The sequence below is a fragment of the Hyperolius riggenbachi genome, chromosome 10 (genome assembly GCF_040937935.1).
Source record: "Hyperolius riggenbachi isolate aHypRig1 chromosome 10, aHypRig1.pri, whole genome shotgun sequence".
Classification (NCBI taxonomy): Eukaryota; Metazoa; Chordata; class Amphibia; order Anura; family Hyperoliidae; genus Hyperolius; species Hyperolius riggenbachi.
Window position 1 is genome coordinate 123,345,252 of NC_090655.1, and position 15,181 is coordinate 123,360,432.

The 15,181-nt window shown below is 44.1% G+C and overlaps 1 protein-coding gene across 2 annotated transcripts in view; it reads left to right on the forward strand.

The window, feature by feature from the left end:
• Positions 1 to 1,366: 1,366 nt before the first annotated feature.
• The window catches only part of WNT8B (Wnt family member 8B), an 84,424-nt gene continuing 70,609 nt past the window's right edge, over positions 1,367 to 15,181 (forward strand). For both annotated transcript variants that reach the window (XM_068255646.1, XM_068255650.1), the window contains exon 1: positions 1,367 to 1,498. In XM_068255646.1, coding sequence (XP_068111747.1) covers positions 1,434 to 1,498 — 65 coding nt within the window. In that variant the 5' untranslated portion in view covers positions 1,367 to 1,433. The remainder of the gene's footprint in view (positions 1,499 to 15,181) is intronic.

A 15,181-nucleotide genomic window follows, 5' to 3' on the forward strand; every position in this document is an offset into this window, starting at 1 on the left:
TCCCTAATGTCTCTGCAGCACCTCTCCCTTCTCTAATTACTGCAGCCACACAAGTGAGTGAAATGGCTGACGCTGCCTGCTTTTATAAGGGGGGGGGGGGCTCCAGGAGGGAGTGTAGCCTGATTGGCTACCCTGTGCCTGCTGACTGTGATGTATAGGGTCAAAGTTGACCCTATTGATGTAGTATAGGGGGCGGTCGAACCGCCATAAAGTTCACGTTCGTTCACACAAGTGAGTGAAATGGCTGACGCTGCCTGCTTTTATAAGGGGGGGGGGCTCCAGGAGGGAGTGTAGCCTGATTGGCTACCCATTGCCTGCTGACTGTGATGTATAGGGTCAAAGTTGAACCTAATGATGTAGTATAGGGGGCGGTCGAACCGCCATAAAGTTCGCGTTCGTTTGGGCCATCTCTAATTGTGGCGTGGGTATGGGCCTTAAGCTGCTAAAGTGACTTCCCATGTAATACTTGCTAACTATTCAAACTGCAGTAAACAGAGAGCTGCTCAAAAAATTAGGCAGGAATAAAACAAAAAAATTAAATTGAATGATATAAAACATTTTACTTAATGCTTATACATCAGTGGCTGGATGGTGTAATGGTTAAGGGCTCTGCCTCTGACGTGGGAGACCAGGGTTCGAATCTTGGCTCTGCCTGTTCAGTAAGCCAGCACCTATTCAGTAGGAGACCTTTGGCAAGTCTCCCTAACACTGCTACTGCCTATAGAGCGCGTCCTAGTGGCTGCAGCTCTAGCGCTTTGAGTCCGCCAGGAGAAAAGCGCGATATAAATGTTCTGTGTTTGTTTGTTTGTTATACATTATTTCAATATAATGACCATGGACAGTGCCATTCTTTTAAATACTAGTTAACATCCTTTTCAGGTCAATACAGTGACCTTCAGGCACTGTAATAAGTGCAGACTGTGAAACTCCCAAACTGTGCTACAAGTTTATTTTCATATACATTTACTCTAAAGAATGGCAATATCAAAAGACACAAGATTGTATTATGCACAGTATATATATATATATATATATATATATATATATATATATATATATATATATATATATATATATATATTTATAGACTATATATAAGATATATATATCCTATATATATATAGGATCACTTTTTGTTGAACCTCTCCCTCCTCCCACTTAGCTTCTGTCTTCTCTCCCCTGTCTTGGTGTTTGTTTTATTGGAGCATGGGGTGTTCTTTTGATCAAGTCAATCTCACTCTGACACTTGAGTCCTGATTGGCTAAAGAGTTTAGAGAGAAAATCTTTAATTAAGTAGATAATCTCTTCTTAGTAGGTTTGCAGCTCCATTTCTCTTTCCCTTGGCTTTCACTTGGGATCTCCTACTGGTCCTGATTTTACTCACAGAAGAACAGTCTTTGCTTGTAGTGTCTCAGGGTTTCCAGTGTTGGATTATGTTGTATATTGGATCCCACTTGATCATCTTCCTTCTACTTCCAGTCCACTTTGGCCATTGCTGGTAGGTAGCTGTGAACATTACCTGATATCTCATGTGGCTTTGTGTGAATTAATAGCATATGTCTGCTAAATATTTTTTGCACAATTAAAAATGTAAAAAAAATTGACAAAGTACAAATTTAAAAAAGAAAAGAATAAAAGAATACTTTCTATAATTAAACAGAATTTACAAAATATAACATAAAGAAAAGCTGCCCAAATATTCCTTCATGTGGCTAAACATGGGGATATAGTTATTGTAGTTTATTACATATACAGTATGTTCATTTTTAAACTTTAGAATGATTGGCAAATAAAGAAATTTTGTTTATAAAATAAATTAAAGCTATAAAGAAATTTAAAGTAGACGTACTTCCCTTTCTGTTGTAATCTAGGAACATTTCTTTAACAGTGTTTCCTGTGGAATTAATTCCCTTTATCTCTCTGACATCTCAACACACACACACTGCAGAAATTACAGGCATTAGAATCTTGTTGGCTTATCTGCTACATATGTACATGGATATCAGTTATTCAGTGTTCCTAGTTTAATAAATACTAAAAGTATCTTTATATAAAAAGGAAAAGTGTTTTAATAATCTTGTTTTCATTTATTGCACATATAAAACCTAAAAAAAATGGATTCTGTCTCCTTATTCATTCCTGGGGGGATTTAATAACTGTAAGACTGTTTATAGCATTTTAGAATGTTTAACTGAGAACTATAAACTATGATATTATATATATATATATATATATATATATATATATATATATATATATATATATATATATATATATATATATATATATATATATATATATTATTACTGTAGGGAAAAATGTAAAGAAAAAGTATACAGGCAGACCAGACAGTATTTGTATTCAACAGAATAATTTAATAATAATAATAATTTAATTTAATAATTTAACATAATACAGACTGGCCTGAAATAAAAATTATATTTTCTAAGAAAAATCTTTTAAGGTAAAATAGCATTTGCATTTTGTGCAGTATCCAGGGGTTATTTACACCCATAATTAAGGTTAAATTCACATTTAAGATAGGTTTGAACTTATATACAAAGTATATTTAGATTATTTTGTAACTATTCTAATTCATTCATTTAATATTTTACTTGTACAGTAGCAATGAAACATTATTTTTTTTATTCTCTATTCATAATACCATGGCAGTTAGTGATAATGTTTAGAATAATTATAATTAAACATGATGTTTTATATTTTAAATCATATATTCCTTTAGTTATATAGGCTGCTTTGGCATGTTTGTTTGTTTGTTTGTTTTTTTGGGGGGTTTTTTAGTAGTATTTTTTATGACTGTTTTAAAGCAAGCAATAATGTTATAAAGTGTATTCACCATGAATGAGTACAGGGAGTCCACTCACACTAACCATTAGTATGGCTTTAATGATCTGTTAGCTGTGTTAATCCTTGTAGCTTCAGTGTAATTTAAAATAGATGTTTGGGTAAGGTAATTGGCAGATGTAAATAGGAATAATAGCATACAAAGTTTACTGTAAAAAGCACAGTAACACTTCAGTAGAACCACAAATGGGATCTTTGGGGGAGACAATACAGAGACACAATAGTAACCCCTGCAAAGGCATCAGGTTTCACTGTAAAAGTCTACACAAGATTATAGACGATTGTTGATAGAAATGGCCTGTTTGGGGTCTATTTGAAGGACATCTGTATAGTGGAAACTTTTGCATACTGGGTCCTTATGCAATTAACCTTTTCTCATGAGTTTTCTCACTAGAGATACATTTTTATCTTCTCTTTAAAATTACCTTTTCAGCACTATGCATTTGAAAAAGTACCAACAAATAGATGAAAAGGTACTAGCAAAACTATTTTAAGTATTTCCTTGCTTGCTGTGGCTTAAAAGGCATTTTATTGACAAGACATGAAAATATCACCTCAGGAGAAAAAGTTAATTGCATGTGGGCCAAGTATGACACTACGGTCTAAACATGTCAAAGCTATTTTTCTACTTTGTAATTTATCTTAAAGTGAACCAGTCATGTGGCCCAAGTTCACAGTGCTGTTGATGGAGCATAATAAAGCTCTGTAAAAATGCTTTTTTTAACAGTGAATCTGCTGCACATTAAAAAAAATATAATAGTTTTGAAAAACAGACAGAAAGGAATGTAGACTAAAGTATTGTAAGTAAATGCTGACATAAGCAAGCATCACAAGTTGTTTTTTTTTTTTTTTAAAGATCCATCTAGTCCCATGTGTTGCCAAGGTTGTACATACAGCATATATGTCTCAGAGGTGGCATTAACGAAATCTTTTGAAACCAGTGGTTTATGATCTTGTGTCCCTCCCAGCGCGTTCATCGCGATGTGCTGCTTGATCTCAATTAGTTGGCCTCATGTCTGTAAGAGTTTCACTGGCTATCCTGACGCATTATCGTAACCCAGGAAGCTCGAAGTGTAATGATAGCAAAGCAAAAGTTCTGAAGATCTCTTCTGAATGCCACAAACAGGGTCATTATTATTTGCATGCACGCCTTAAAGGGTACCTAATCCGAACCTTAAAAAAAAAAGAATTTTACTTCCCTGGGGCTTCTACCACCCCCCTGCAGCCACCCTGTGCCCGCACCATCATGGAACAATACTCCGGTCCCCCGCAGCCGCTCAGTTTCTATTTAGGTGACTGGGGCAGTCGATGGCCACTGCGCCTGCGCAGCCCTGGCCGCGTGCGTCTTCAGATGTGTGCAGCCAGGGCCGCGCATGCACCATGGCCATGGACTGGCCCAGTCGCCCAAATTCAAAACTGAGCAGCTGTGTTGGGGACCGGAGGATCGTTCCATGATGGCACGGGGTAGCTGCAGGGGGCTGGTAGAAGCCCCAGGGAAGTAAAAGGTTTGGATTAGGTTCCCTTTAAAGGGGAACTGAAGAGAGAGGTATATGGAGGCTGTCATGTTTATTTCCTTTTAATCAATACCAGTTGCCTGGCAGCCCTGCTGGTCTATTTCTCTGCAGTAGTATCTGATTAAAACCAGAAACAAGCATGCAGCTAGTCTTGTCAGATCAGACTTATAAGTCTGAACCACTGAAACACCTGATCTGCTGCATGCTTGTTCAGGGGCTATGGCTAATAGCATTAGAGGCAGAGGATCAGCAGGGCCGCCAGGCAACTGGTATTGTCTAAAAGGAAATAAACATGACAGCCTCCATATACCTCTCTCTTCAGTTCCCCTTTAAGCCTCTGCCTCGTCACCATCTTCACCATCTGGATTCAATGGCATTCTCACTTAAAGTGTAACTGTCGGGCATAAAATCAAAAATCAATTCTTTATTTTTATCTGGTAAACAAGTAATAAGGATGCTAACCAGGCAATCAAAAAGTTAAAATCTCTATTACTTTTCTTGTTTATAAATGATCATTCCCCAGTTTACCTGACTCTTATTTGGTACGTTGCCGCACAAAGGAAGTAGCAGGGCATGCTGGGTTGTCTTTTTTTTGCTTCTTTATTTCCCTTCAGACTAACTAATGTACAGAAGCAAAAAAGGACAACCCAGCATGCCCTGCAACTTCCTTTTTGTGTACCAAATTTTCTGTGTACCAAATAAGAGTCAGGTAAACTGGAGAATGATCAACAAGAAAAGTAACAGAGATTTTCACTTTTGAATTGCCCTGTTAGCATCCTTATTACTTGTTTACCAGATAAAAATAAAAAAATTGATTTTTGATTGTATGCCCGACAGTTACACTTTAACCACCCTGGCGTTCTGATTAAATCGCCAGGGTGGCTGCGGGAGGGTTTTTTTTAAATAAAAAAAAAACTATTTCATGCAGCCAACTGAAAGTTGGCTGCATGAAAGCCCACTAGAGGGCGCTCCGGAGGCGATCTTCCGATCGCCTCCGGCGCCCAGAATAAACAAGGAAGGCCGCAATGAGCGGCCTTCCTTGTTTTGCTTATATCGTCGCCATAGCGACGAGCGGAGTGACGTCATCGACGTCAGCCGACGTCCTGACGTCAGCCGCCTCCGATCCAGCCCTTAGCGCTGGCCGGAACTTTTTGTTCCGGCTACGCTGGGCTCAGGCGGCTGGGGGGACCCTCTTTCGCCGCTGCTCGCGGCGAATCGCCGCAGAGCGGCGGCGATCAGGCAGCACACGCGGCTGGCAAAGTGCCGGCTGCGTGTGCTGCTTTTTATTTCATTCAAATCGGCCCAGCAGGGCCTGAGCGGCAGCCGCTGGCGGTGTTGGACGAGCTGAGCTCGTCCAGACCGCTCAGCTGGTTAAGTCTTTCATTCCACAGAAACAAATTTTTCTATTATGCTAAAAAATGAGTCCAGATAGAAACATCAGATTATCACTCAAAGAATTTCTGTATGGACATTGATTTTTTTTTTTGATTTTTTTTTGGGGGGGGGGGGGGGTGGTTGGAAACATTATTATTAGCATTTTGGATTAATATAGCAATATAGTACCAGCATACTCCATGGTGGTGGATATGTTTTCTTTAAATGCAGGGTTGAGTGATTATCAGATTTGCTGTTGTGTATTTTTATGTGACTTCTCTAAAACCTGTTTAACATAGATATCATTATTATTATTGTGTGTATTTATATAGTGCTGTCATCTTCTACAGTGCTTTAAGTGTATATAGTCATGTCACTAACTGTCTACTCAAATCATTACTCGTGTCATACATGACAATTTTTCTCTTGTTTATATCATATGCTCAGTAATTTAATGTGAATAAACATGATTAGATTACTTATTTGATGTTACTTGTTTCCACCTTTGCAAGCCTTGTCCTCTAATGGTAACTATGGCATTGCTGTTTGGGTGATAAGGTTTTGCATTCTGTGCTGAACTGATAGAAATAGTAGATGCATTTAATGTAAATCCGTCAGTTGTTGTGGAAGCTTCCATCTAAGACAGTATGGAAACTATTTTTCATTTTGAAGTTGATATAAACAGAAGTGGGATATGAGCATTGTAAGGCTTAAAGTACGTTTGAGAAGGTGTGGTGTAGGTGGCTTGAGGTTCAAGACATATGACTTAAGCAAGTGTAACAATTGCCCCAAGGCCGCTAGGCCCCCCAACACTGCCAGACCCCACCAATTGCTTTTTGGAGCCCCTGCACAATTTGTGTAAGGATTACAACTCACGGGTCCAAAAGCGCTGCTCCATCTGTGCTTTGTGTCTTATTTATTTATTTATTGTATTTATAAAGCTCCAACATATTATGCGGCGCTGGGTCTTCAACTATGCTGGCTGTATTATTTTCAGACTTCTTCAGTTATTGTGTAAAATATGCGCCGGGATATTGAGATGATGCAGCTAGTGTGGATGAAGACAGGAAGCATGGATGGAGCAGCACTTCGGGACACATAAATTGTAATCTTTGCTCAAATCTTGCAGGGGCCCAGGGGAGCGTACGTATGTACATGTTGGCGGTGAGTTGGGCACAGGGTGATCCAAATGACGGCACTCCCTGCTGCCGCTATTCTCCCCGACGGCGTTAAATACTATCCCCCCTCCGAGTTGTTGCAACTTGGAGGGAGATGTAATTTGGGGTCCGGAGCCCTGAATTTCCCTTACGCACCCCGCATAGCATTACATTGCTGCTATGGGACGCCGGCAGAATGGGGGGCCCAGAAGCTCTCAGGGGCCAAATTTGCTGTGTGAGGGTCTGTCAGTGTGGGGGACCGGCAATATTTGGGGGCTGAGTTTGCTAAGGGGAAGTGGCCCATTGGGGCTTGAACCGGCCCTGGACTCAAGGCTGAGATGTTGTGCATGTGGGATCTGGTTATACTTATCAGTGGGTATAGCAAAGAAATGAACAGCGCTACTTAAAAACAGATGAGTGCTTACCTGCAAAAAAGTGCACACCCCACTCATGGGATTCAAATACACAATGAGCATACACATGACCTGTCCACCACTTGGAGGATGTTAGTTTCCGCTAACAATTTGCAATTTGTTAGGTACTTGTCCCTCCCACTGTCGAAGAAGTCTTTCCTCCATGGGAGGGGACCTAACACTAACTAAATTCTACCTATGCATATGCGTAGCCTGGGCGCGCTACCAGTAAAATTGAGAATTGCGCAAAAAAAGTGGGATCAGCGCATCACCAGGCCGCCTCTGAATGGCCTCAGCTCAGAGATGCGCTGAGCCCCCCCAGAAACTGCAAACGCACCTTGAACCCAAACAGAGGCTCTGCATATACACCAAAGGAAAACTATTAAGTGGGAGCAGCTGACCTGTCTTCAGGATATAGTGGCTGGGGGTCTAGCTCTACTCTGCTTCAGAGTGTTATACATGTAATGGTTCTGTTCTGGTATCGCACCATACGGCTGGGTGTGCGCTGTTGTAACATAATATGAAAATTAATGCATTTTGTCTTAAAAAAATAAAAAAAAAACAGAAGATGTCAGCAGTTTGGGTGATCTTTTATGTAAATGGTATTCTGCTGGTAATTGCACTTCTATGGGCAGAGAAACAGTGATCCATATAATGCATACTGTATACTGTGCAATGAATACACTATAATGCAGCTGATATTCTGAGATCATTCTTTTTCAGTTGCATAACATTTACTTACTGGTAGGTCACATTATACCTGGAGAGCGCCTAATGCTGTTTCCTGGTACCCTAGATGTCATCAGTGATCTCTGCATCTTAATTGGATTCTATAGGAAGGAGCAGGCTAAACATGACACAGCACCACCCAAATGCAGATTGTGCACTGAGATTTTCAGTCTAGCACACTCTCTTGCATTCAGCATATGGACAGGTACTTGGTGACTTTCACAAATACATTTAGGAGAACCTCAGGGAGGGGAAGAGAAAACAAACAAAGGGGAAGCAGCAGTGCCATTTCTTAGGGCTTGCGAAGCGTGCAATCGCCTGGGGCACCGAATTGAGCTGGCAGGAGGGGAGGGTGGGAGGGTGCAGTGTCGGGGGGAGCGGGCATAGCTTAGTTACAACTCAACAACTCACCTACCATTATCCCTACACGCTCGCAGCCTCTATCTTCTTCCCAGGCATCCTTCGCATTGGTAACAGCGCCCCTGTGGGGACGTGACCGCATGTCATCACAGGGGGCACTTACCAATGCGACAGATGCTGGGACAGGAAGAAGATAAAGGCTACGGGGAACATGTGAGTGAGCCGAGGTGAGTTGTAACTAAACTATGCTCGTTCCCCCCACCGCTATGCCTGCTCCCGTCTGCCACTGGAGGCACCTAGCTATCTAACCTATACTCAAGGCACCTACCTGTCTTACCTACACTCGGGGCACCTACATATCTAACCAAAACTGGGGGCACCTACCTATCTTACCTATACTGGGGGCAACTATACTGGCTATTTATATTGGAGGCACCTACCCAGCTAACCTATACTCGGGGCACCTACCTATCTAACCTGTACTCGGGACACCTATATAGATGCGGCGAACTGTTCGCCCGGCGAACATCTCTGGAGCTCTTACTACTTCCGGGTCGCACTGACCCGGAGTAGTACGCCTGCGCTGCCCGGCGGAGCGCGTCCTCGATCGCGCTCCTGTAGCCGGGCACTCTCTGCACATGAGCGTGACGTCGATCATGACGTCACGCACGCGCGCAGAAAGTGCCCGGCAACAGGAGCGCGATCTGGGACTCGCTCTGCCGGGCAGCGCAGGCGGTACTACTCCGGGTCAGTGCGACCCGGAAGTAGTAAGAGCCCCAGGGATTTGGAGATGTTCGCCGGCGAACGGTTTGGGAACCGTTCGCCACATCTCTAGACACCTACCTATCTAACCTCTACTCAGGGCACCTACCTTTCTAACCTATACTGGGGGCCAGGCACGTGCACAGGGGGGTTCTCTGGGTGCCCAGGCACCCCCTTTTTAAAATATTCAAAAAAAGGCCCCTCTCGCCGCGCAAAATAAGCCCCGCCCCCGACCGCGATAAACTCCGCCCACCCGCAGTAAGCTCCGCCCCCACCTGGGACACTTTTAAGTGAAGAGGCCCAGACAGGAATCCTAGTGTGGCATACTGACCTCTCCCTCCACCTAGGACCCATACTGACCTCTACCTCCCCCAGCACCCATAGTGACCTCTCCCTCCACCTAGTACCCAGTGACCACTCCCTCCCCTAGCACTAACAGCGACCTCTCCCTCCACCTAGGACCCATACTGACCGCTCCCTACCCAGTACCCACAGTGACCTCTCCCTTTACCTAGCACCCACAGTGACCTCTCCCTCCACCTAGCACCCACAGTGACCCCTCCCTCCCCCAGCACCCACAGTGACTTCTCCCTCCATCTAGCATCCACAGTGACCTCTCCCTCCCCAGCTCTAGCAGTGATCCTGCCTACCCCAGCACCCACACTGACCTCTCACTCCCCCAGCACCCACGGTGATTTTTCCCTCCCCCAGTGGCTACCCTCCTGTCCCCTGCAGCACCCCCAGGGACCTCCCATCCCAAAAGCAGCACCTACAGTGACCTCTCCCATTGCCAGCGCCCACAGTGGCCTCTCCCAACATCCAGCATCCACTCCCTCCTCCAGTAACCACACTGACTTTTCCCAGCACCCACAGTGACCTTCCCTTCCTCCAGCACCCACACTGACCTCTACCTCCCTTAGCAGCAACTATGCCATTCATAGCAGCACCCATAGTGACCTCCCACCCCCCTGCACCCACAATGACAACTACCTTCCGAGACCCACAGTGATCTCCCCCAAAGGACCCACAGCGACCTCCCTTTCCTCCAGCACCCATACTGACCTCTACCTTCCACAGTGCCCACAGTTACTTCTCCCCCCAGCACCCACAGTGACCTACCCTTCCCCCATCAACCACACTGACCTCTACCTCCCCTAGCAGCAACTATGCCATTCATAGCAGTACCCACAGTGATCTCCCACCCCCTGCACCCACAGCAATCCCACCAATATTCAGCACCCACATTACACTCAACCAGTAACCCCCACTATAGCAAGCACCCAGTACTTGCACCAAGCACCCTGCACCCAATACTCACATCCGGCCTCAATATGGCACTTAGTACTTGCATCAAACAGCTGTGTGACACCCAATACCTGCACCCCTTCACCCTATAGCTGGTACCCAGTACTCACACCTACATGGCACAGTACTTGCACCCAGCCCCAACATGGCACTCACTACTCACACCTGCACACCGCCTTCACATGGCACCCACTATCTTCACTCACATAATTAGTACTAGCACCCAAAGTACCTGCACTCAGAACTCACATGACACACAATGCCCACCCATAGCTAGCACCCATTGCAGGCATGGCACCAAGTATTTGCACCTATGTGATACCCAGTACCTGCACCCAACACCCACATGTTTCATCTGCAGTAGTTCCATTTGCACTAAGCCTCCACTTGGTGCCCAGCACCCACACCAAGCACTCACATATGACATCCAGTACTTGCACCCAGAACTCACAAGGGACTGAGTACCTGCAATCAACACCTACATGATGGTTGATACACACCCATACAGCCAGAATCCACATGACACCCTGTGCCAGCACCCAGAACCCACATTGCACCCAGCATCTGCCTTTAGCACCCACATGACAACAAATACCCCACTAGCCAGCACCCAATACCCATATGTCACCATGTACTCACTCCCAGTACCCACTTGGCACTCAGTATTTGCACCTAAGACCCACATACCCCCATAGTCAACACCTAAATGGCACAGTACTCACACATCACCAAGTTCCAAAGCCATTATATGCACCTAGTACCCGTCCATGGCCAGCACCCAAATAGCACCCAGTACCTATCCTTGGTCTGAATCCATATGATACTCCATACTCTCCCATGGCACACATCCAGACCACACATGGCACTCCCTACTCACTCATGTCCAACACTCACATGGCTCCCTGTACTAATTAGCACCCACTATTGTTAATCACCATCTGCTACTCATTCAGCACCCAATACTGCATAGCACCCACTGCAAATAAACATCCAATAGAAACTGGACCTTGGTACCCAAAGCAGCTTGACACAGACTTTACTTTGGCATATTGGCACCCACTGCAACTTAGCACAGAGTGAACCTTTGCATCTTCTTTATTCTCCGTTTCTTATGTTAAAATCCACACCTAAAGTAAAAGTAAAATATCAATAGGATAAACAAACAACCCTATATAAAACCCTGATCCTCCAAGTCCATTCATTCATATACACTCAAAACACATATATAGAAGGGCCCTTCTATCACAACCTTACTCGTCAATTCGTGTAGGGAAAAGACGTATTAGAGATATTCCAAAGTGTAATGATAAAAGGGGATCTGGAAAGAGAGTCTAAAAAAATATTGGTAGATCTCCAAATGTCCTCATAGGGAGCCCGTTCTGTTCCCAGCCAACGTCTGTTTCCAAGACTTATAAAGTTATGCTGTTCCTCCAATTAGAAAAAAGAAAGATTCCCACTTACAGTTCTGCAGTAGGTCTATCAATTCGAAGGGTGGGTCTACTAAATTTCAAGATGTACTCCTTCTTGTAGGTCTCACCACCACCAACTAAAGGTCCGTCTTGATGGTGAGCCGTCTCCTCGCTGCTCTCCACGCCGTGTAGTTGAGGTGCGCATACGTCACTTCCGTGTGTTAAGACTCACGGGTCCGCTCGTCGCACTTCCTTCTGGCTGGCTGCAGTCTCTCTGGCTAATGTGGGTGACGTCACCGCTAAAAGATCCGTTGAACCTCTGCTTACAGGCGGCCGCTGCGCGCTATCACGGCTTGTCTGTAGTCCACGATCTTTGCCAAAAGATAATGAAACCTCTACGCGTTTCTGCCAATTAGCGTTGGCTTTCTTCAGGAGGGTTTACTCTGAGTCATCTGAGGCTAGCATTGTCCATCCTTCTTTTATAGTATTCATTTATCATTCCTTCCTTCCCCTTAATCGGATTATAGGTCATAGTTCAAAGGGTACCCTATTACAGATGTATCATTTCCTTGTATTATTCATCAAGCCGGTAGCAGCATCCCATTTTGCTTGATTCAGTACCCAATCAATCAATTAATAATCGATACAAATAAAAGAAATAAAGATATAAATAAAAATAATAAAAACAGTTAAGTATGAACATTCGCTCTCACCACTCATGAATATCTCTCAACACCCCTTCCTCCCACATAGAGGATCAGTTTTCGATCTCAGCGTTTGATATATCCACACTATATAGGATAAAGTATACTTAAGTACGTAGAGAGTATAAGGTAGGCGTGACCCAATAGTAATCCCCCCCTCCCCACATATGACTCCGGTTGACTCCGGTTGATATCAAAATCACCTTTGAGATTGGGGTGGTTGAGCATATGTGGGGAGGGGGGGATTACTATTGGGTCACGCCTACCTTATACTCTCTACGTACTTAAGTATACTTTATCCTATATAGTGTGGATATATCAAACGCTGAGATCGAAAACTGATCCTCTATGTGGGAGGAAGGGGTGTTGAGAGATATTCATGAGTGGTGAGAGCGAATGTTCATACTTAACTGTTTTTATTATTTTTATTTATATCTTTATTTCTTTTATTTGTATCGATTATTAATTGATTGATTGGGTACTGAATCAAGCAAAATGGGATGCTGCTACCGGCTTGATGAATAATACAAGGAAATGATACATCTGTAATAGGGTACCCTTTGAACTATGACCTATAATCCGATTAAGGGGAAGGAAGGAATGATAAATGAATACTATAAAAGAAGGATGGACAATGCTAGCCTCAGATGACTCAGAGTAAACCCTCCTGAAGAAAGCCAACGCTAATTGGCAGAAACGCGTAGAGGTTTCATTATCTTTTGGCAAAGATCGTGGACTACAGACAAGCCGTGATAGCGCGCAGCGGCCGCCTGTAAGCAGAGGTTCAACGGATCTTTTAGCGGTGACGTCACCCACATTAGCCAGAGAGACTGCAGCCAGCCAGAAGGAAGTGCGACGAGCGGACCCGTGAGTCTTAACACACGGAAGTGACGTATGCGCACCTCAACTACACGGCGTGGAGAGCAGCGAGGAGACGGCTCACCATCAAGACGGACCTTTAGTTGGTGGTGGTGAGACCTACAAGAAGGAGTACATCTTGAAATTTAGTAGACCCACCCTTCGAATTGATAGACCTACTGCAGAACTGTAAGTGGGAATCTTTCTTTTTTCTAATTGGAGGAACAGCATAACTTTATAAGTCTTGGAAACAGACGTTGGCTGGGAACAGAACGGGCTCCCTATGAGGACATTTGGAGATCTACCAATATTTTTTAGACTCTCTTTCCAGATCCCCTTTTATCATTACACTTTGGAATATCTCTAATACGTCTTTTCCCTACACGAATTGACGAGTAAGGTTGTGATAGAAGGGCCCTTCTATATATGTGTTTTGAGTGTATATGAATGAATGGACTTGGAGGATCAGGGTTTTATATAGGGTTGTTTGTTTATCCTATTGATATTTTACTTTTACTTTATGTGTGGATTTTAACATAAGAAACGGAGAATAAAGAGGAATCTAGCCTTATACCTGAAGCGCGTGTTAGATTTAATATATTACCTTGGCTCATTACTGTGAGGGTGTTAGGGATCCCTCAACTAACAACGCAGCTCACTCTTATATATATATACATATATATATATAAGAAACTCTAGCGCCGGGTAACATATACAAATTAACCTTTGCATCTTACCATCTACTGCGTCTGGGCACCCACTGCACCTTGGCACTTACTGCAGTTTTGCATCTACTAATGCTTAGCAACCACTGCATATTGGTAACCACTTCTTTGCCTGAAAAGAGGCTTGAGTGCTGATCAAGAGGGACAGAGGTAATGAATGGTGAGTCTGTGCCTTCACTGCGGGCTCCACTGTGCCCACTCTAACCCACTAACAGTGGGCACCTATCACTGCTGATGTGAGGGTGGTAGCACTAAAAGAGTTGGTTGGAAGGAGACACAAAGTCTGCCTGATACTGCTATAAAGGTGTGTGTGTGTGTGTGTGTGTGTGTGTGTGCGTGCGTGTGTGCGTGTGGTTAAGACTGCCTTATGCTTTCTGGAGAGGGGGTATTACATACACAATTTAGCACGATTTATCGATTTCAAATTTGAGCACCACACCCTTGAGGATCCTCTGCACGGCCCTGCTGGGGGCACCTACCTATCTAACCTATACTGGGGAACCTACCTATCTAACTTATACTGAGGGCAACTATACTGGCTATCTATATTGGAGGCACCTACCTATCTAACCTATACTTGGGGCACCTACCTATCTAACCTATACTGGTGGCAACTACATAACTAACCTATACTGGGGGCAACTATGCCTGGCTACCTATACTGGGGGAAACCTAGACCTGGCTAACCTATACTACGGGCACCCATGCCTGGCTCCACAGGAGGGATGGGGGGGGGCGATTTTTACACCCTCGTCCTGGGTGCAATTTAGCCTAGAAACTGCCCTAGAAGCAGGAGGCTTGTGAATGGCCCTTGGGCCAATCAAAGCGCCAGGATCACTTCCTATAAAGCCACTGGACCCGAAGGAACTCAGGGCAGGATAAGTGATGCGGCCATTAGTTACAAGGAGTATGCGTAAGTTACCAGCGCGTGCTACGCTGCGGCTGCACTACTGCAGCATAGCGTGTGCTGAGCTTGCGCTCCTCTCATTAAGCTGCGCTGCTTTAA